Source organism: Brachionichthys hirsutus, unplaced genomic scaffold, assembly GCF_040956055.1.
Source record: "Brachionichthys hirsutus isolate HB-005 unplaced genomic scaffold, CSIRO-AGI_Bhir_v1 contig_851, whole genome shotgun sequence".
Classification (NCBI taxonomy): Eukaryota; Metazoa; Chordata; class Actinopteri; order Lophiiformes; family Brachionichthyidae; genus Brachionichthys; species Brachionichthys hirsutus.
In genome coordinates, this window is record NW_027180330.1 from 84,316 (window position 1) to 104,767 (window position 20,452).

Here is a 20,452-nt window from a genome sequence, read left to right on the forward strand (position 1 = left end):
ATTCCCTTGTGAACTGGCCCGCAACTTTCCTGCATACGTCCTTTCCGCTGTGTAAAAAGTCCATTCAGCAAACTGCAGAAGTGCTGAACTAGTAAAAATAAAATAAAGGTTGCCTAAGATGTTTCCCAAGATGAATACTATTGCTTTAAAAATGAAAAAAAATAGCTGGGAGGTTTCAGCACAAATTAAAATAACCCAACCACAGTGGTTTTAATTCATTTCCTGTATATGAGGTACTTTATCTGTCCTGCAGTCTAGAAATTATACACCAGTTCAGCCAGCAAGTCATGAATAATTCCAGGACAGAAACTTTTGCACTTGAATTTTACACGGCACTGTAATGACCAGGAGAATAATGCAGTCAGGAATACTGTCCCAGTTTTATGTCTTCCAATCATTCCGCTGTATGACGCACTTGCCTACATGGAAACGAAAAGTATTTCATGTGGGCCCAGCCAGAGATAATTTTTGTAATCATACTAAAAGCTTTACTAAATTCCAACCAGGACATTTTTCCAGAGTTCCTGGAAGAATAAAATGCACCAGCCGGCTTCAAGATTTATTTTTTAGTAAGACAATGGCCCTGAAACGTAACTAAATAAATGCAAAGTTTGAATACAAAAAAAAAAAAGGCCATGATGCATTTGTTTCATTAAATAAGTTTTATTTCTTTAAGAATAATTGAAGAAAAGTGTTAGGAATTTCTGTACAATTATTTCACCGTTGGGATTTGCTGAAACCTTAGAGCGGAGAAATGTTACGTTGCCACATAGTGCACTTTTAACCTAAAAACAATTATTAGTCCGCAGGAATCCGTCGGTTTCCTGGCAATATCTTCCAAAAAGTTCCTTAACCCTCGTTGTTGACTCCAGCTCTTCTCAATCCCAGTTCATCATCACCAAAAAAAAGAGAGGCACATTAAAAAAACTGCCATTTTCCAAGGACTGTGTCTTTGATTGCATCAACAAACTGTGTAGGCACCCAGTAGACCCAATACTGAGAGGCTTCTGTCGGACCCAACTGAAAAGCCTACAAAAGACGGGGGCAGAAACACAATGACTCATCACATTTACAGTTCAAAAATGTTTATATTCCTGACTTTCAAGTTTCTGATGAAGTATTTTGGTTAAATACACCGCCGTGACATTTAAGTAGCGCCTCCACATAAGAGATGAGCTATATTCTTCACAACGCGACGCTCTTTATATCAATGATTTTATGACGCATTATTTTGTTTTCTCAAAAACCGACCCTGCTCAGATGAACCGGTTCGATTAAGTTACCGTACTCGTTCTAGGACTTCTGTTTCACTGACAATGATGAACAGAGGCGCGCTTCGACATTAAAGGTTAATCTGGAGAAAGCGGTGACATTTCCCGCTCTGCTGCAGAACCCAAAACAACAGACGACGACCCCATCACTCTTGATCCGCTCGCGAGGCAGTGACTTCGGTGCACGGCTCAGACTGCACTCTTCCAGAGAACATTTTTCCTCCTGACGATCATTTACGTACTTGCAAGTATCATTTTTGTTCACCGAAACAAGATAATAGAACAACTTTTACATTGTTTATTTTGTGTCATTCATCAACTATCTAGAAAGCACAAAAACGGTCCACAAAACTAACAATGCTTAGGGATCTTGCTATCTTGCACCCTTATCAGCTTAACTTGTGTTGTCAAGTTCAGGCGGTGAATTTCATGAACGTTTTTGGAGGCACGACGAGATTTATTGTTATCGAAATATGCTCGAAAGCAATGCTGCAAACGATCTTTCAAATCCAAACTGACTTTTTACTTAAGTGCAGCAAACATCCGATCTGATCCTTAGCTGCTAATATCGCTATTTAAAGCCTCTCTTCGTCATTTGGTGTCGTAAATTCATAGCCCATAGTGACGCTTGTTTCAGCATGAGCCCGGGCCCTAATGACTTTTCATGCGATGCAGAATAGTTACCATCATGTGATAATCCTCATGACCTTCAATAGGCTCAGACACCACGTTTTTAATGGAGCCCATCGGCACTTTCTCTGTTCTTTCTGGAGACGGGGAGAAAAGAAAAGATCAACATGTAATTAGGACTTTTTTTTCTCCTCATTTGTGTGACAATGAATTTGTCAAAAAGAGGAAGGAAATCCTACCCTTGGTTCCGATCCACAACTGGTCCTGCTCCAGTTTGAACGTGAGTCTAACTTTTCCCCCAGACTTGTTAAACATTCCAGATAAAGGCACTGTGGGTAACCGCTCCTGTAGGCGAGAGGATGCGTCGGTCACTGTTTCTGGTATCAGATTTAATAGTCAACACCTATATGCAAAAAGAGCTTTGGACTTCTGAATTCTCTTTAATCGGGGGAGGGTGTCACTGTTGTTCTGCCTCTGAGCCAGCGGTGGAGACAGTGATGAATCGACGTCTGTATAAAGGTGAAGAGGGCAAGGTGGATGGACAAAGCAGGGGTGAGATGCATCGTGAAAATGCCGTTAGATTGGAGACTGGGAACTCACTATCACCTCCACCGCGGCGGGGGCTATGTAATCACCGACGATGGTCCGTTTGTCTCTTAGCAACTTAACTCAAAAAGTTCTGAATGGATCTTAAAGACATTTTCAGGAAAAGTTGGGAATGTTACCAGGAATATGCTGCTTGGTGGAGGTCTGCGCTCTCTTAAAGTTTTTCTAGTTATTATCTGGCATCAACAGCCATGTAACAGTGAAGGCATTATTTCCATGCGTACAAATGGAACGCATCTCTTGTCCTTTTCGCTCACCTTTGTTCCTTTAATAGCTGTCATTATGTCCTCTGGTCTACCTTTGTCCAAAACCTTCCTGTGTTGCTGAAACAAGAGAGCAGTTTTTAAAATCACAAAACAAGAACATTTCACGTCGTTCTGCAGAGACGTCCTTCCTCTTACCTTTTGTCTGCATAAAGGCTCTTTCTTGTTTTCTTCAGCTTTGACTTCCTGCTGAATGGCCTCTTTGGGTGTATTAACAGCTAAAACATCATTTATTGTTGACCCTACCACCATTATTTTTGCACCATTTGTAATCTTTATTTCACGTAGCGTCTTGTCCTCTGGAAGCAGTCCTTTGTACATCACTTTCTGCATTGCCGGTGGAAGACCTTGGACACACGTGGGACACATTGTAGATTTTAATCTGTAAAACCGCCCTGGCTAAGGGGGAACGCCCGATGCCTCTTACCAGTGAGAGAATGGATGCTCTCTTTTAGCTTGGCTCCGGTGTCATCAACAGGTATTTTCAGGTCGTATTTATTTTTGTTCCAGATGATCTTCAACTCCACCATCTCCTTGTCACCTGCGTCGTCCCCATTACTAATACTAGAGTCCTGAGTTGTGGCATTTCCTGCATCCGTGTGAGACGTGGCTTCTGCAGCAACCTTTTCAGAAAGTGGTTCAGCATCATTCGGCTTTGCCTCAGTCTCCATTATGACTTCTTCACTTCCTGGAAAAAAGAAAGAAAGTGAAATGAAAACAATACAAAAAGTGGAATTGAGCTTGAACTCAAACCTGGCCCGTAAACAACGAGCAGCTAGAAATACCTGATCATGTCCCTACTCGTATATTTATATTTTTACAGAAATAGATTTAGAGAATCTACCCAGCTTCAAGGTAAGTATCCATGAGTCACATGACAAATGCAGTGAGAAGTGATAACTTTGAAAGATCACATTTTGTAACAGAGAAGTTTAAATTAGATTACAATTATGATTAACTTCTGATGGGTTTTATTTTACACAATTATTCAACAGATTCATTGATAATGAAATATCAGGATCAAGAACACATCTAATCAGTTCAGCCTCTGGTCGGAGTGGATGTTTGTGGTAACTTAAAAAAAAATGCCTTCATGGTATTTTACATGCAAATAGAAAACCTACTGATGCATAGATGCATAAAACGTTAAGAATGTCTACAAAATAAATACAATAAGTGATTGATATTGATATTGATCTTCCACTTGACAATCTTGACTGACAAATATTGAATTCATCATCTTCCCTTTAATTAGGCTGATCTAGGTTTTCGTCACCTTTGAATTCACGTCTTGTATCAGACTAAGATCAACCAGATCTCTTCAGAAACAGAAATGTAACAATACTTATAAAGTATGAAGTGTATTTAAGTTTTCCATCGTCATCGTGGACTTTCTAGCTCTTTTCATCTCTAATATTTATCGTCGAGGCAGCAAAGTTACTTGTGCGTTAATTCATGACTTAAATAAATGTGAGTGAAAGACTTGAAACAGAAAGCAAACTCTTCCAATGCCGTCAGCCTCGACTGGTAACAGAAGAGGTAACGTGAACGTAGCGGAAAAGTTACAGTACGTCGGTACTTCGTCGTTACTATTCATAACCTCACCATATTTAGTTAGGTCTTTAATATCACATGGTACCCAAGTTAAACTAAACATAATTTGATCTTCCAAATCAACACGAATTTACAGGTCTTCGACGAATCTGGCTAAATGACTGTTAGCTATCGTTTACGTTAGCTAGCTACCCACACTGAAAATATAAATAATAACCTTAGAGAGAAACCTACAATCACATAGCGCGGCACAAATAAGGGCCCAGATTAACATGACAGTTAAACACACGTCTGATTTCACTAACAGTGTTTCGACTCAATGTAAAGACGTCAGTAAAATCCTGCTCTAACGTTATTTTCTCAATACCCACCATCCTGGGTCGCCATGATGATTGTGTACAATCTGTTGTAGGTTGTGACAAAGATACTACATACAGCGGGATGACGCGGTTAGTCAGGAAGCGAGTCGACCACGTAGAAAGGTTGAATCAAACGTCCATCTTTGTGTCACAGCGTGGAATATAGAAAGAAGATGAGTTAGTAAGTGACGGGACAAGTTCAAGGAAACCTACCGTCAAAAGGTCAACAACATTAAGAGTTTCAATTCAATGGGGAGAAGATGCGCATGCGCAATCGAAAGTAACATTCCAATAAAGTTTTTTTTTTTGAATGAAGCAATATTTTTTTTTATGACAAAACAAAAGCCGCGTCAATGCGGCACATTTAAGCAGAGTCGTCGCTTAATAAAAAATTACCATCAGAGCAATTCGAAAACGCGAAGTGAAAAAAGTTGGTACATACGGGAATTTTTGGCAAATCCGGAAGTCATCGATTGGGAGTCCTCTTGCTTCACGTATCTTCTTTGTTGGAGAAGCAGCGAAAGCAGACACCGACAGGGGGCACTTTACGCAAAGTCCGTTTCTCTTAATCGATATCGGTTACGTTTGGGTTTAAAATGACGTACTTGTTGCTACCGTAACCATGAAAAATTAACTCGTTCCTCATTACTCTTCATTAAAACCCCGCAGATTAAATCTTGTAAAAGAAGACAGTCTCACTGCACGATTCTTGTGTCAACTTCAACTGAGAGCTCCTTTTAACTACCAGATCGATCATTTGTGAAATGGTTATTTCTAAGAAGTTTATAGGAACTTCTTTGCTGTTGTTTTATAGTTCATGTCACTCTAGAACTGCAGGTAGCTGAATAAAAGCCATGGATTAAATAAACTTGATCATTATGGTCTCAGTAGAGTTTGAATTTGGATTATATTACTTGATAAACACGTGTTATGACGCTACATCTATCTGTTATCACATTGTGACAAAACACATGTACATTATAGATTATTATATATTAAAATCCTCCATATGTGATTCTATAATCCATACTGGATTACATATCCAGAAAAAGAGGCCCAGAATCAACATTCATCTTTAACAATTTCATCCAAATTCATTCATCATTTTTCCGAGTTATTCTGCGAACAAATACGCGTGGACGTCCATTGTCACGGGACGGTTTTCCACGGGGAATATTCCTCCTGGTAACCTCTGGAAGGCAGCAGAGTTTAAGGAGCGTAATTTACTGTAAATCGCACAAGAAGAAGACAAAATCGGTGTGAGAGGATGTCTACAAGGCGAAGAAGAGAAAGGAAGACCGCAAAAATTGGCTTTAATGAAAGTCACAAGTTGTCCTGCGTACTTGTTATTAAAGCAGAGGGGCGCGCTGAGCGGCGCTGGTGCTGTCCGCGTCCCAGACTGTCCATTTCACCGCCGGACTGGTCCACGACACCAGAACCAAACTGTTATTAAAGTCATCCCGATGGATTCCTCTCAGCTGAGCGTGAATCCGCACGGAAGTCTTTCTTAGTTTTGCGCTTTCAGTGAGTCATGGCAGACAAACGGACCTGCAACGTTGTCATTTTGGGTTTGGCATTTCTGCTCATTTTTACTGCTTTCACCACCTGTGGGAACGTTGAAGTAAGTAATGTGGAAGGATATGTATAAAAGTAAAACAAGTAAAAAGTAAAAGGATATGCGAAGTTGTTGCTCATCCCCAACCTGTGAAGTTCATAGTTCTAACACTGGAGGCTAAATATGTTATATATTTATATTTATATTAGACTGCATGCTGAGGAACACACTTTCTGAATCTTTTATATTCAAATATAAAATAGCGTGCTGCTTTTACACACATCTGTATCTGTTCTACAAATGATGACAGCGGCACGCAAAAGCACGAACAATGTATTAATCGGTGTACAACTATTACATTTTGTATTTCTTTTCCCCCACACATATTTGGCAATTCATGTTTAAAGAATCCGCAGTGAACGAGCGTTAGGAAACGGAACTGTGTCGGGCGCGTCTCGTGTTTCTAATTTTCTTCAAGGGTCAGTGAAGTTATCAAACAGATGAGCGGCTTCCAGCGCTAGATCCCCCCCCCCCCTCCAATCTGGCAACCTGTGCAGGTTCCTCTGCTGGAGATGCGCCCCTCAGATGGGACCCCCCCCCCCACGAAGGACTTGGACGTTAACGCCATCACTCAGTTTGTTTCCATCTTATTTTCAGCAAACTGTGGTGAAAAGTCTGCAGAATGATACGCTCAGTGGAAGTGGGTTCCACAGGTAGGAGAAAAGAAAGAAGGATCTTTGTGTTACTTTTAATAATAAAAAACAAACAAACTGTTGAATAACAATTTTTCTTGTCTCATTTGCAGTCTTGGAATAATCTACGGGATATTTTCATTCTGCAATTTACTTGCACCGGCTGTCGTTTCAGTAATAGGACCAAAGTTTACGATGTTTTTGAGCGGCCTACTTTACAGGTAAACACGTGGTGATTAAATCCAGGCTGTCGGTAAATGTCGTACAGGCTGACTTCTCTTCCTGTTTCCGTTCTAGTGGGTACATCGCGATGTTCATCACCCCCTCAACGTGGGCCTTTTACTTGACCTCTGTGCTGATCGGCATCGGAGCAGCCAGTGAGTTCCTTTCATGTGACTTTTTCTGCAACGTCAGATATATAACTGTCCTTATTCCTATTGTTCTAATGCCAAATACAGTATATTCATGATAAAAACAACTTTAATCCTGTGATCTGGATCGATTGATCCAGATCACAGGATATCTTAAAGTTTCCTTTTAAAATCTGTTTTTTTAACTAAGAATAGGCAGGTTTCTATTGTTGCTCTGGCACTGAATCACATCCCATTTACTAAATGAAGCAGAAAACAGTGTGCCTATAATAACTGACGATACCGAGACACATAAATGCTTCAACTTGGGTCCTGTTGGTTTTTTTCCATCCTCTGCATCCAAATACTGTTTAATCATGCGTATGGGGATTATCATGGCTGGTATGTATAAAGAGTATATCCCAAATTAGACCTTAAAATGGGCTGCAGGCGCTTTCTGTAAATAGTGTGCATAACGTTGAGTTTTCTCTGCGATGCTACCGAAAAACAAAGTGAGAAAGCAGCCCTGAACTGAGCATTTATTAGAAAATGAAGGGAAAAAATGATTTGGGGCTGTTTTGAATGCAACCTGAATTCACTGGGGTGTGATGAATTTGTATCACATCCCAGGGCTACTACTTTGGTTACACGCATTACTTCACACTGGAAATGAACTGACTGCATCATCATCCCCCCCCCCCCCCCCCCTCCTTCTCAAATGACCTCTTTCTGGCTGTCCTGCAGTGCTGTGGACGGCTCAAGGACACTTCCTGGTGGAAAACTCCGAGGCTTCCACCATCAACAGGAACACGGCGGTGTTCTGGGCTCTCTTGCAGTGCAGGTAAGCAGCTTCTGACGCGCTAACGTCGAAGCCCGTGGAATAGCAACCAGACGTAGCCCACATCATACTGGAAACCCCACATCAACTCTGATTCACTTTTACTTTTCATGATTGGTGCATAAAGATGCCAAGGACAATTTAGAACCTTTTGATGATGATCCAGATCACCGTGTGGACGGTGTAAATCCAGTTAGGAGAGGAACGAGCTGCTTGGCGGAGGCCTGCGTTCTCCGAGTGCTTTTCCAGTTTGAAAATATTACAGTTTCCTAATTTGCTTAATGGCGAGGACGTTTCGAGAATAGCCTGCAGTGTCACAACGTCAGATTCAGAGCAGAAAACACAAGTCATCGGCGAGTTTTTCATGTTGTTTTGTTTGTTTGATGCACCTATTTTGGTTGATGTAGGATATAATTACACTGCGGCATCCAAAATATCATCCCGTCTGTATTTTTAGACAGGATATTACCTTATGCTTTATTATAAAATTACAGTACACATTGTCAGATGTCACAGAATAAAAGCACATGGAGCCTCCCTCCTTTTGTAACGCTCTCCCACCATTCTTTAACACGGGCTCCAACAACTAATTTGTGTTTGATAAAATATGCACGTTGGTTATTATAATAATTACACCTGGCTTTCAAAGCTCACAATGGAGCACTGCTAATCTGACTCTGCCACAGTGAATCAGTCCTTCCCAGCCTGCACAAAACAGAATGCAGCTACTGCCCCCCATTATTCCTCACTGAGGGCTGGATGCAAATTAGTAGCTCGTCTGCATTTTTTAGATTACGTGATTATGCAATTAAAAGCAGAACTAGGCTGCGCTGTTCATCATGAAAGGGAAATCAACAACTTTAATAAAAAAAATAACTAAAAGAAGTTAACTCAAAGGAAGAAATGCAGATTATTGTTTTTAGGGAGTCACTATTTGATCCAATAAAAAAATAAAAAGGTCCGGAGTCCTTTGTGATTTCTTCGCCTGTCAAACACATAAAACCAAATAACCAGTGCTGGATGACACATTGATTGACTTCATGAGAGAGAGGAAAACCTAAAACTGAATGTCCCAGTCCTGCACAAGAGGTTTCAATCCTGCAAAAGTACCACAGGGTGGAGACCATAACTGCTCCGACCTTCTTAGGACAAACCTTTTACTCCAAACAGTTTGATTGAAGAAAGTAAAAATGTATAAAAAATCACCAGAGAACCTCTCAGTGGTCTTTGATGATTAATTTCACCAATCACTAACTGTCCTTAAAAACACAGCCGTTTTTGTTCTTTGTCTTATTGCATTAGTTTAGAAAATGTCCATGAAGTGAAATTAATGCCTCTCGATAATAATTTTTTTTCACCATAGAGGAAAGAAACAGCCTCAATCTTGCAGGAGGTTCATGTTTCCCAGGCTCTGGGGCTTTCATATTGCCAGAACGCCATCCTTAAATGGAAATTAACTTGGAATGACTTTAATTCCATGACACAGACCAGAGTCTGTCTCCCAATGAAGTCCTTGTGTCACGATTAAAAGGCCGTCAAATCGACCTTGAAACGGGATTTGTTGCCTGAAATGACACTAAGAGTTTTAAAAACCTCTGCCATGAAAATATCTACAGTACATATGTAATATCTGCATGGAAAACTGAATATGCCATCACTTGGGGGAAACAAGATTTATTCATACCCCTTTTGTTATTTGTGTTTACGTCATTTACTCACTTGTCTGACCCACGTTATCTTATTTTACAGCATGTTGTTTGGCAATCTGTACGTTTATCTTGACTGGAATGGGAGAACGGAGATCCCAGGTAGGGTTAAATTTGACTGACCGCTGTCACGACGAGTGACCGGTTATTCCAAATATGCTCCAGCTTAATGCCGCTAATATCTCCTGTGTGTTTTAATTGAGCCTTTTTCTTTTCATATAGACGGCAGCAGGAAAAACATTTTCCTGTCCCTGTTGGTTGCCTCCGTGCTCGGAACGCTCAGCTTCCTGCTGTTGAGGAAGAACCGCCCTGAAGAGGAGATGCTCTCTGAAGAGGAAGGGCAGTCGCTGCTCTCCGCTCAGATGATGTAAGTGAAATATGCTTTAGATAATTTTGTGTCTCACGGAAAGGCACGTGCCCCTTTTCAGTGCACGGAGGGTACGGGACCCCAAGCGCTGAATAAAAATACGAGAACAACTGTTCATTCAGTCGGCCATATTTAGCTTTAACCTGATGATGATGATGATGAATATATTTATTAGAAAGAATGTTAGAGCAGTACAAGTACAGTCACATCTCACCACTTTAGACTGAAACTTGAATGGAACAAAGATCAACTTCAACTGTGAGAAATATTTAGCTGATAATTAAATGAGTAAATCATCCAAAAAAAAAATCTGATTAAGTTGCTAACTTGATTTGAAAGCTGTTTCTGTTTCCGTTTCATGGCGGCAGGTTATGTTTGCAAACTGTTTGTCCGCTTCAGGCATTTGATTTTCAGCGTGCACGATTCCAACAGCGTTAACAATCAATCCTTCTGTGCAGTGCAAAACCGTTTTTTTGTGTGAAGCATTGGAATCCTTTACGCAGCTAAAGCCTCGTCGATTTGGAAATCGCTGCTCTTCTCACAGGGAGGGTCACGTCGCTGTGCGGCGTGCGTCAGCTTCAGCTTGTTGAATTTGAAGCTTGTTTGCTTTCTGTTGCTTAGGTATCAGCACAGAGCGAGCAGCGCCGTGCAGGATGCCAAGGCAGAGTTCAGTAAGTTTACATCATGGACGCATCAAAAAAAAAAAAACATACTTGTTTTAAGCAGGTTTTTAGGAATGCTAAATTTTATTTTTGGGAAAGTGACACATTTAGGTTTGTAGGGGTTCTACAAAACTGACCCTCATGTGGAAAATACAAGTCATTCTAGCATGCTAACATTTGCCAAGTAGCACAAAACAAAGATTATTTCCTTTTAAGTTTTTTAAAATATACTACTGAACCAGGCGATTTGCAGTCAATGAACTTCGTCTTGGAGGTGAATCGAACGCCTCAGCGATCGCTCCAAAGGCCGCCGGGGAATTTAACGTCACATCATTCAGCTGCATTTGATAACTGACTTTAGCCTGCCGGGCGCTGCTGGAGGAGACACCGACTCTCTCATTCAGACACCGTCTCTCTATTCACTGCATTCTCTCTGATAAGGCTCACGTCAAGGTGGAAGATAAGTTGTACGCTGCAGACCGACAAGGTCGTTAAAGAATATGCGTATAAAAGCCACAATGCGACTTGTGTGCAGAATACATTTCACGTATAGTTAAAGTGCCCGGCAGAATGAGCACGGCCCGGCGATGAGCTGGCGCCTCATCCGGGGTGTGCGGCTGCAAGAAGACGGATGGCGAGAATAAGCACACATTAATGAGGCAGGACCGTCGGACTTGTAAATGCTCTCTGTTCAGGACTGCAGCTCAGATTCTGGGGTGGCACAGCACAGTTTCACCTGTTGTGTTGATCTTAAAGTCCCATTAAGGTGCAATAAACACTTCTGCTGAACACACTAATGCACTTTGCACTTTGCAGCTCTTGAGGCTGAAACTCACAAGCGCCTCTGTTTTTCTTCAGGTGAAATTGGTTTGCATCAAAACTCTCCCAGCATAGCAACAGAGCGCTAAACGCTTATTTCAGATGGCTATCTGTGTTTGCCAATAGGAAGCTCTGCTGCTCTTGCACCTTGGGTGCAGCCTGGAGTTGTTTGGCTGATCAGATTGCTCTTTGTCTGGCGTGTATCTTGTGTTCACAGAAACCTGCTTCCAAGATGTGTGCCAAGAAAGGGCATCCAGTCATTTATTAACAAACCTAGTGAGGGGGGGGGGGGTCGTTCTGAAAAAGAAATTTCTTGGGTGGTTTTTCCACCTGCATGTAAATGGTAACCCCCCCCCACCGCCCGCATCTTTTATTTACACTGAACTAAAGTCTTCAAGGGTATATAACGTGACCTTTGCCTTTTAATCTGGGCTCAATCCAGATAAGTGGTGGAAATTGAATGCGTATTTATTAGCAATCTAAACCAGCGTATCGTGTGTCCTGCTCAGAAACCATCCTGCAACTTGTGAAGGGTCGAACTATCCTGCTCCTGAGTCCCTGCATGGCCTACAGCGGTAAGTTGATGCCCTATGCATATTGGCCCCCGGGGAAGGCTTGCCGTGATAGCATGAGCTCCTTGATCTGCAGGCCTGGAGCTCGCTTTCTACAGCGGCGTCTACGGGACATGCATCGGAGCAACTACGCAGTTTAGAGCGGCGGCCAAAGGCTTGATTGGGATCTCCGGGATTGTGGTAGGCGTCGGAGAAATTGTAGGTGAGTTAGTGCCCCTTTAGAGTTTTCAGGCGATTTGAGATCACTTCAAGGTAATTGAATGAATAAATGTGCTCTTTCCCATTAGGCGGAGGCTTGTTTGGATTGCTGTTTAAGAACAATTGTTTCAGACGGACCTCTGTGGTGTTCCTGGGGATGGTTGTCCATTTTATTGCTTTCTATCTGATCTTCCTCAACATCCCAGTTGACGCCCCCGTTGTCTTTCACACCACAACGCAAAATAAGCCGTACCTAACTCCGAGGTAGCTCACTCCTTTAGCAATAAGGAAGAATAAACAGTCGCCTTTCTGTTTTATTTGAACACCAGCTGTGATTTCTCTCTCCAGCGTTTCCGTCGCCCTGCTGTGCAGCTTCCTGCTCGGGCTCGGGGACAGTTGTTTCAACACACAGCTCTATAGCGTCTTGGGCCACGTTTACGCTGAGCACAGCACGCCTGCTTTCGCCATCTTCAAATTCATCCAGGTAATCCCAGGTCGCCAACCCTCGGGCATTGTTAGCAGAGCTGAGCGAAGCCGGGTTACAAACGGTATCTCGTCTTCGTGTGGAAGAAATGTTTGCGGCAAAACTATTCAAAGAAATACTAAACAAGCCTTCGAAATCAAAGTGTTTCCTTGAAGGTTTTCTGAAATTAAATTGCATTATTTTCATCGGCTGGTCTGTACACCACTAGTGTAATGAGAAAACATCAAAATGCAAAATAATTAAGTATTTTATGATTCATGGCTATCCAAGAATATGTTTTATTCAGAATTTTTTAATATAAACAAATTATTTTCAAATTACTAGCATGTTGCTACAGCTACAAAAACATGATTCTGCCTTTTTATCTACGCACGAGTCAAATTAATTTCATTAAGCAATTTAATCTCAATTATAAAACTTTATATTTTAGCAGGTATTAATGCAACCCAACAAAGTAGCGTCAGCTAGTTAGTGAGCCGTTCAGCTCCAGACCTGCTGTGTATAATTACAGTTTCAATGGAGGGGGTTAATGAACAGCGTTTACTCTGCCAATTACATTTATAGATTATGTGATTTCACTTTTGCTTGTTTTCTGCAAAATATCATGAAATATTATCTTGGCTCTTTTTCTGTGCCTTTGATATTTACGATATAGTGGTTTATTTTTAATGTAATATATAATATGAGAGAACTGAATCTGTCCCAAGCCCCAAATAAAACCCGTTATCCTTTTTCTTCAGTCCGTTTTCGCCGCTGTGGCGTTCTTCTACAGCGGCTACCTGCTGCTGATGTGGCAGCTCCTGCTGATGGTCATCCTGGGCTTCACCGGAACGCTGTGCTTCTTCATCGTGGAGAGGATGCAGAACGCCGCGACAGACATACAGGAGTATTAGGAAGAAGCCGTTTCTCTATCGGCGCCCATTATTTCATCAGAGACGGCTGGAATGGAGTTGTATTAGGAAAAACGTTGGAATATTATTGCCATAAGTATATTTCCACTAACTTTAAACTGTGCCTTCGACCCTAAAATATAGAATTTCACGTTCAATGCTGTCGGTCAAACTGTAGGATGTCAAAAGTAACCACTTGCCTTACCTTGTGTTTGCTGAAACGCGATACACGCTCAGGTTTGCAATTAAAAACGTGTCATACTGTTGAAAATAATTGTTTTGTTAAATCTAAATCTGTTATTAAATGAAAGCAATGTTTTTTTTTAAATTGTCGGGCTCAGAAGCTGTTTAACTAATTAATGCTGGACCCCCATTAAAGTTTTTTGTAAATCTTGCATGATGCCAGTGTTTGATTCTTCTGAATAAAGATCTATGCAATTTCACTGGTAAGCTGTGTATTAACTGTAGTTTAAAATGTTGTAATAGGCATCAATTTGTGCCGCTGATAAGAGACAGATATGTACTGCTGTCGTACTTATCGAGATGCAAAGAGGCTCTCTTTGAACAGGTGTACCGAACCGTCTGGAAACACCTGGAACGGCTTTGTGTTCCAGCATTAAGCGGATTTACTGCCCATGAGGAACCCGGTCGTCACGTCAACGTGTGATGAAACAAAATAAATCGGGATTTAATACGGATTTCCAAGATTTATTTGAAAATCCATGCCACCATTAATCAAACAGCAGAAGAGTAGGGAGAGGGTCTAGCTGGAAGAGACGGGGTTATGAGCCCAGAGGTCCCACGTTACTTCACTGGTAATTGAGTATTGATCAGATTAAGCAGTTTTGTGTGATCTTAATTCAATTGTTTAAAGCGCTGATGGGCTAAAGGAGGCACGCTGCGTTTACCCAGTTAGATTCCAGCAGGGTTCGGGCTATTTGTTGAGCGATAACCTTATAAATACCATATTTGCCATTACCTGAACGCTGCCATGTCTGGTGCAGCACCCATTCATTATTGCACGTCAATGTCAACTGAATCTGTCAAGTGTAACACATGAAAAGAAACTCACACACTGTCTCGTAGACCTTTCCCTTCATCCTTGCTGACACTCTTATATCACAGATCCCACCTGATACTGAATATGTTTTGCTCACTAAAATATTCTGACACAGCTCTTCGTCCTCTCCTCAGCATTCCTCGATTTCCCCGAGTGGCACTTTAACCGACTGCAAGTTTCTTAAATTGCGCTGCTGTACGTCATTTTGTCACATCCTCACACACTCCAAGTTCTAATTAGACGGTTTGATGGAAATGGACCTACGGGACACATGACTGGGCCCGTCAGAAGTCCGTTATCTGAAACGATGTGCCCTCGTCTTTGTTGTCAGGTGGCGTTCAGGGTACTCGACAAGCGTTCCGCTGTCAAAGCGACGGCAGTTTTCATTTGAAATTCTGTCTGCACTCATGGGAATCATTCTTTTCATGTATTTATTTTCATCCATGCCCTCCTTGATTGCCGCCAAAGAACTGATTTTTGTACCTGCAGCTCACTCGGTTATTACATTTGAAGACCTGCCTCATTTCCATGAGTTATGGAACTCTGAGGTTATTTGTCGGAATTAGGTTGCGAGCACAATTAAATAAGCCAATTTGAAAAGAATAACACATCCTATCAAATTAGATGACGAACAAACAAATTATATGCAGGATGAAATGAGAGTAAACATCTTTCACAGCTTGTTTGTTCTTTCTTTTTTTCTCTCCCTGCTTGGAGCTTCTCACACAATAGTTGTTGCAATCATCATCAGCTCAATTAAACTAATCATTTGGCAGTGTGTGTTCATTGTTCACGGATCAGAGGTTGCTCGAGGATTTATGAGAATTAGTCTCACTTTAGTTAAAAAGCTCTGGTTTGACGGCGACAGAAATAAAGCCAAAACACAAACTTTACTCAAAAACTGTATTTATTTATTGCGAAATGGCCGTCATGACCACCAGAAGCTGACGGAGAAGCTGAGCTCCAGGGAGCGGACATAATGCCAGCACCGGACAGGGATGAACAGCACATCTCCTGGCCGTAATACGCATTCGAGATACGGAGCTGTGGAAAACTCTGGGAACCGCTCCCTGTCGGGATTCTCCACCTCCACCTGCATGGAAGGGAGTCAGAAATTGGAAATGCGTCACACATTCGCAGGCTCGGCGCGGACCATCTCGACGGACTGTCGATCCCACCTGGCTGGTATTGTGAAGAAGCTGGGATTGATGAGGGTACAGCTTGTCGGTGTCCTCTGGAGAATACAGACGGATGTATTTGCTTCCCACCACCTGGTGTGTGTACGACGGGGAAAATCCCACGGGATAAACAAAACGCGGTCCTGTGACAGCTCTTTGACACTAACTGGAATCATAAAAGTTGAGTTGTTACCGTTACCTGAGCCAGGAAGTTCTGCTGAGGGTCATGGTGGAGAGGAGAGACGGTACCTCCGGGGCCAAACCACGCATTTATAGTAATGTCGTCTTCCGCGCCTTCGCCCAGGCAGCAATAATCAGGGAGGCGGATGTCTTCCTTCAGCTCTGGTATCTGAGGCAATATCCATAAAAAAACAACAACAACTAAAAAACACAGAGCCGCACCTGAATGCAGCATGAGATCCTTGTATGAGAAACTGCAGTACAGACAGGAAAGAAGTGTTGCTGTAATAGAAATGATGATGATGATGATGGGTATATGCGTGTGTTCTGTGGCTGAGCTCGGGTCAACTTCATACGTGGTTCTAAGTATGAAAATAAAGGACCGATAGACTGTGAATGAGGTCCAGATTGGAGCTCCAGACGGATTGCAATAATCTTAGGTGCCGATATTTGTGATTCCCAGAGGATGGACCTCACTGAACTCAATGTCAGGTTTTCAATGTGGTGCCAACAAACGGTCGGCAGTTTCAGTTTTCTACAGAACAACCTTCCAAAGTCACGGCAGCTCCAGTTTCAATTATCGACACATGATAATCAGATAACGATTATTTGCTAATGCTCAATTACTGTTAATCAATTACTACCAATAACTTGTCATTTCTAAATCATTCGAAGTGCCATACCTGATCAAAAAGCTGGTGCTGAGCAAGGTAACCCTTTAAATCTTTAACACCATCCTGCACAAAACACAGAGGAATCCTAAAGTACGGCATTACATATCTCATGCTTCCTTACAGGAGATCATTCTCACCTTATTTAAAATAAACCGATCCAAGAACTGATCGACTGTCAGCAGCGTTTGTGACCAATCCTCGTCCGTGTACCTGGAACCCACCTCGACGGGAACGGTCCGACAGCCGGCGACGGATCTCAAGTATTCCAAGCTTCGCGGGGGCGGGGGGAAGGGAAATGAAGGAATACAAGCATTAATGCTTGTATACGGAAGCGTATACTAAGTATATTAATGCTTGTATACGGAAGCGTATTCATGAGGAACATGGACACACAGTGGATTAGAAATACCTCCAGGGGTGTTCGTTGAGAGCGGGCCAGTGGTCGATAATCCCTTCTAAAATCACCGGGCGGACGGGGAGCAGGTAGTTGGTGTTGAAGCTTTCCAGTGAAGGACACTTAATCCTGGGAACAGCCAACTCCTCCAGGATCGCAGGAGCATGTGGGTTCTCGATCTTTATCCTCTGTGGAAGAAAACGTCTTGCCGTAAGAAACCCAACAGTGCGTCAGTCATCCTACCACACAGAAAGCCGGCAGTGGAACCAAAATATTTAGCGGATTAATGAACGAGGACGCGGTGAGGAAAAGTCATTCAGGATTATTTTAACAAAGTAAATTCACAGCATTTTCTTTAAGTAAAAACCTAAGGACACATTTTGTTTTAAACAAACAAAAACTAAGTCAAAATACTCAGGAAAGTACAAAAGTACCCAAGTTAAAAACCACCGACCTTGAAATCAATAGGTTCCCGTTCATCTTCTTCTAATTCTCGGACTTCTTTCTGTAGAATCTGAACAACAACCTGAAGAATATTGTTCAATATGGCCGCACCCATGAGCAAACCCATGTCACAAGTCCGTATGGCCTCCACGATCCCGCCTTGCGGCAGTTCTTGGCGACACAGAGCGGCCACTTTGAAGAGGCAGCCGTAAGAATAGACGCATCGCCACTCTTTGTCCACGTCACGCCAGGTACCCGTGTTGAGCTTCTCCCACGAAAAATCCAAAATGATCTGAGCGTTAATAATCCTGCCGCTCCCATCACTGTCGCTGTACAGCTGCCGCCGGGACCGTTTCATCATTTCCAACACGCTCGACTCCACCTTGTCGCTGAAGTGCAGCGGGAACTCTTCCTCATTAGGAGGCAGGACAGAGGAGATCTTTGACCACAGCAATGCCATTGATGAATGTCTTCATTTACTCTGTGGGACAGACGCTGAAGGTGAGAGGACACCGCTTGTTCAGACTTAATCCCCAACGATGATGCACTTCCAATCTTAAAACAAATTTACATGTGCATCATTTGGAGAGTAACGATCGCAATAATCCGCCTTGATTCTCAGAGGCAAAGGTTGTCATTTAATATTGTTCTCTGCCACACCGGTCATCTGTCAACGGATGATAACTGCCCAAGATTGTAACACACACACACACACACACACACACACACACACACACACACACACGCACACGACATTGTCTTTTCGCGTCACCGACAAAATCCTTGCTGCAGTGAGACAAATGCAATGTGTGTGTAAAATGGTGTACTATTTATTTGTCCCATCTGAGATATTTAAGTTGTTTTTGTAATTATCTTCTTTGTTTATGATTCAATTCAGATAATCTTTGAAAATTAATCAATAACAAAATATGTGTCATTTGATTCAGTTAAATAAATGTAATATTGACAGTTGTAAAGAAAGAAACGAACGTAACGTCAGGCTTCACACGCAATGCAAATGTATCCAAATCCGAAGTGATCAAACATTAAAAGTGAACTGAATGTTTGTTTTTTTTACCTGTGAACACGACAAACACAATTTAGTGCAGTTGTCCCGGTATTTTGTTTACGATGACGCCATTGTGAAGCTGAGCCGCAACAACATCCAACTTTACTACCTGTGTGACGTTAAATGGACGCCGGGTGGGAACTCGGACAACAACAAAAAGGTTCCTAGCTCTCAACAAAAAGGAACAAGTGCCCCAAACAACGCTTCGCCTCACAGTTATGATTACCGTAATCCATTTTAAATGTGTATCCATTTATTTTTTTTATAGCACAAACCAGCTGCATTCACTCTTTCGTAATTTGTAAAGTGCAGTATCATTACGAGTCGCAATACTCTCTAGAGCCAATTTAACATTGGAATGAATGGCACTGTGCCATTGCTTGGATACACACACACTATACACACAGCTGTTATTCAAATGCCAGCATCCTATTTTGCATACAATCTCGATACTCTGCTCCTACGATGCCCCATCTGTGCGGAACCGCTCAGTCTCAGAGCTGCATGAAAATGTGCTGCTCTCGTTTGTGCTCTTTCTTTCCATAGATTATCCGACAGCTGTCGCACAGTTTAGTTAATTAAATGTAAACAGTGCTCCTTTAATAGTAAAGTTTAGGGCAGAGGGACACATGGATAAACAAGCATTAAAAACTCACGGGAGGAGAGGAATACAGAAAGGTGATTTAAAGTGTCGCTGGGAATGGAAGGAGTTGAGTTGAGAAAGATTTACATTTCTCAAAGAATTTAAAAAGACAGCATTTTTGTACTAGAGACGTGTGGGTAATAATAGATAATGATTTTGTAGAAAATATAGACATATTAATAGCAGCAGAGATGCACCCTGAAAACGATTCATTTGAGAAACATTTCACACAGAAAAACAAAATCATATGTAACCGGATGGTATGTAATTAGGCAGGCAGGTGTGGGAGGGAGCACCTGTGGCCCATTTGCCACTGATTGGAGGGGGGGACGTATATAGGTGCTTCCCTTCCCTCGTCCCTGTCTTTGTGTTTTCCCCGTCAAAGGCAGGTTGGCCGCAGACTGTCACTGTCTTGTCTCTCCTTTTCATTTGTTAGCCTTGTCTCTCCTTTTCTTTTTGTTTGTAGAGTGTTTTTAAGGAAGTTTTTAGAGTGTTAAAAAAATATTCTGGATTGTTGAATGCCGTGCTGGTCATCACTGTGAGCGGACCTGTGGGTGGGGAAACCTGCTAAAACGTGCTGGGGACCAAAGGAATGAAAAAAATAGCTCTTTAGGTTGAAAGTCCTGAAGTGGCGTTGTCGGCTTTGGCAACAATCGTTTAGCCCCATATGCCCAATGCCACACATACAATAAAAATTCCTCAGTACTTGTGTGTAGGATGCTTTCTAAAAAAAAAAGGAGGAAAAAGAATAGTGCCTGTGATCTGCTCTGGAAATGAAGCCAATCACCGCAATGACCCAAAGTACAAAGTGTACCCCTGAAAAAAAAAGGGATGAAAATGAAAATCCCCTGAAAATTCTGAAGACACCGCTTCACGTTATGATTAGTGTGTGTAGAAAGTTTATTGCAAAAATATCAAATAGATTTTGTGGCCAGGAAACAGAACACAACGTACACACTGGACCGGATAAATATCAAATGGTGTCCAACACAGT

The 20,452-nt window shown here is 42.0% G+C and overlaps 3 protein-coding genes across 5 annotated transcripts; 1 reads left to right on the forward strand and 2 right to left on the reverse strand.

Moving 5' to 3' along the window:
* Positions 1-611: 611 nt before the first annotated feature.
* LOC137912949 (ubiquitin domain-containing protein UBFD1-like) lies at positions 612-4,971 on the reverse strand. 2 transcript variants are annotated; one of them, XM_068757079.1, is made up of 7 exons: positions 4,897-4,971; positions 3,198-3,458; positions 2,909-3,117; positions 2,765-2,830; positions 2,141-2,246; positions 1,956-2,038; positions 612-1,029 (listed from the first exon to the last, which is right to left on the reverse strand). In XM_068757079.1, exons 2-7 carry the CDS (start codon positions 3,439-3,441, stop codon positions 919-921), a joined length of 819 nt encoding a protein of 272 aa, XP_068613180.1. In that variant the 5' UTR covers positions 3,442-3,458; positions 4,897-4,971; the 3' UTR covers positions 612-918. The 2 variants fall into 2 exon arrangements, with proteins under 2 accessions (XP_068613180.1, XP_068613179.1); XM_068757078.1 differs by lacking the exon at positions 4,897-4,971 and adding an exon at positions 4,696-4,847.
* Positions 4,972-6,214: 1,243 nt separating this feature from the next.
* LOC137912937 (UNC93-like protein MFSD11) lies at positions 6,215-14,259 on the forward strand. Its single transcript, XM_068757065.1, has 13 exons — positions 6,215-6,304; positions 6,896-6,951; positions 7,044-7,151; positions 7,228-7,307; positions 8,025-8,121; positions 9,868-9,926; positions 10,047-10,191; positions 10,813-10,862; positions 12,182-12,247; positions 12,321-12,446; positions 12,532-12,706; positions 12,791-12,926; positions 13,667-14,259. Exons 1-13 carry the CDS (start codon positions 6,215-6,217, stop codon positions 13,817-13,819), a joined length of 1,341 nt encoding a protein of 446 aa, XP_068613166.1. The 3' UTR covers positions 13,820-14,259.
* Positions 14,260-15,780: 1,521 nt separating this feature from the next.
* On the reverse strand, positions 15,781-18,927 carry LOC137912956 (lysine-specific demethylase 8-like). Of its 2 annotated transcripts, none has more exons than XM_068757086.1 (8): positions 18,825-18,927; positions 17,757-18,227; positions 17,318-17,490; positions 17,046-17,178; positions 16,918-16,971; positions 16,254-16,403; positions 16,055-16,147; positions 15,781-15,969 (listed from the first exon to the last, which is right to left on the reverse strand). In XM_068757086.1, the coding sequence occupies exons 2-8, from the start codon at positions 18,204-18,206 to the stop codon at positions 15,805-15,807; spliced, it is 1,218 nt and encodes a 405-aa protein (XP_068613187.1). In that variant the 5' UTR covers positions 18,207-18,227; positions 18,825-18,927; the 3' UTR covers positions 15,781-15,804. The 2 variants fall into 2 exon arrangements, with proteins under 2 accessions (XP_068613187.1, XP_068613188.1); XM_068757087.1 differs by having other exon boundaries at positions 17,757-18,241; positions 18,825-18,906.
* Between the last annotated feature and the right edge of the window lie 1,525 nt (positions 18,928-20,452).

Excerpts from the sequence above, each read along its gene's own strand:
- LOC137912949 (XM_068757078.1), bottom strand. Across the intron at positions 2,247-2,764 it reads CAGCTATTAAAGGAACAAAG|GAGCGGTTACCCACAGTGCC; the intron begins GTGAGCGAAAAG and ends TCTCGCCTACAG. Across the intron at positions 2,039-2,140 it reads GTTGTGGATCGGAACCAAGG|AAAGAACAGAGAAAGTGCCG; the intron begins GTAGGATTTCCT and ends CCCCGTCTCCAG.
- LOC137912956 (XM_068757086.1), bottom strand. The coding sequence starts at position 18,206 with ATGGCATTGCTGTGGTCAAAGATCTCCTCTGTCCTGCCTCCTAATGAG. Across the intron at positions 17,179-17,317 it reads CTCAACGAACACCCCTGGAG|CTTGGAATACTTGAGATCCG; the intron begins GTATTTCTAATC and ends GCCCCCGCGAAG. Across the intron at positions 16,972-17,045 it reads ATCGGTTTATTTTAAATAAG|GATGGTGTTAAAGATTTAAA; the intron begins GTGAGAATGATC and ends TGTTTTGTGCAG.
- LOC137912937 (XM_068757065.1), top strand. The coding sequence starts at position 6,215 with ATGGCAGACAAACGGACCTGCAACGTTGTCATTTTGGGTTTGGCATTT. Across the intron at positions 7,152-7,227 it reads TTGAGCGGCCTACTTTACAG|TGGGTACATCGCGATGTTCA; the intron begins GTAAACACGTGG and ends TTTCCGTTCTAG. Across the intron at positions 8,122-9,867 it reads TGGGCTCTCTTGCAGTGCAG|CATGTTGTTTGGCAATCTGT; the intron begins GTAAGCAGCTTC and ends CTTATTTTACAG.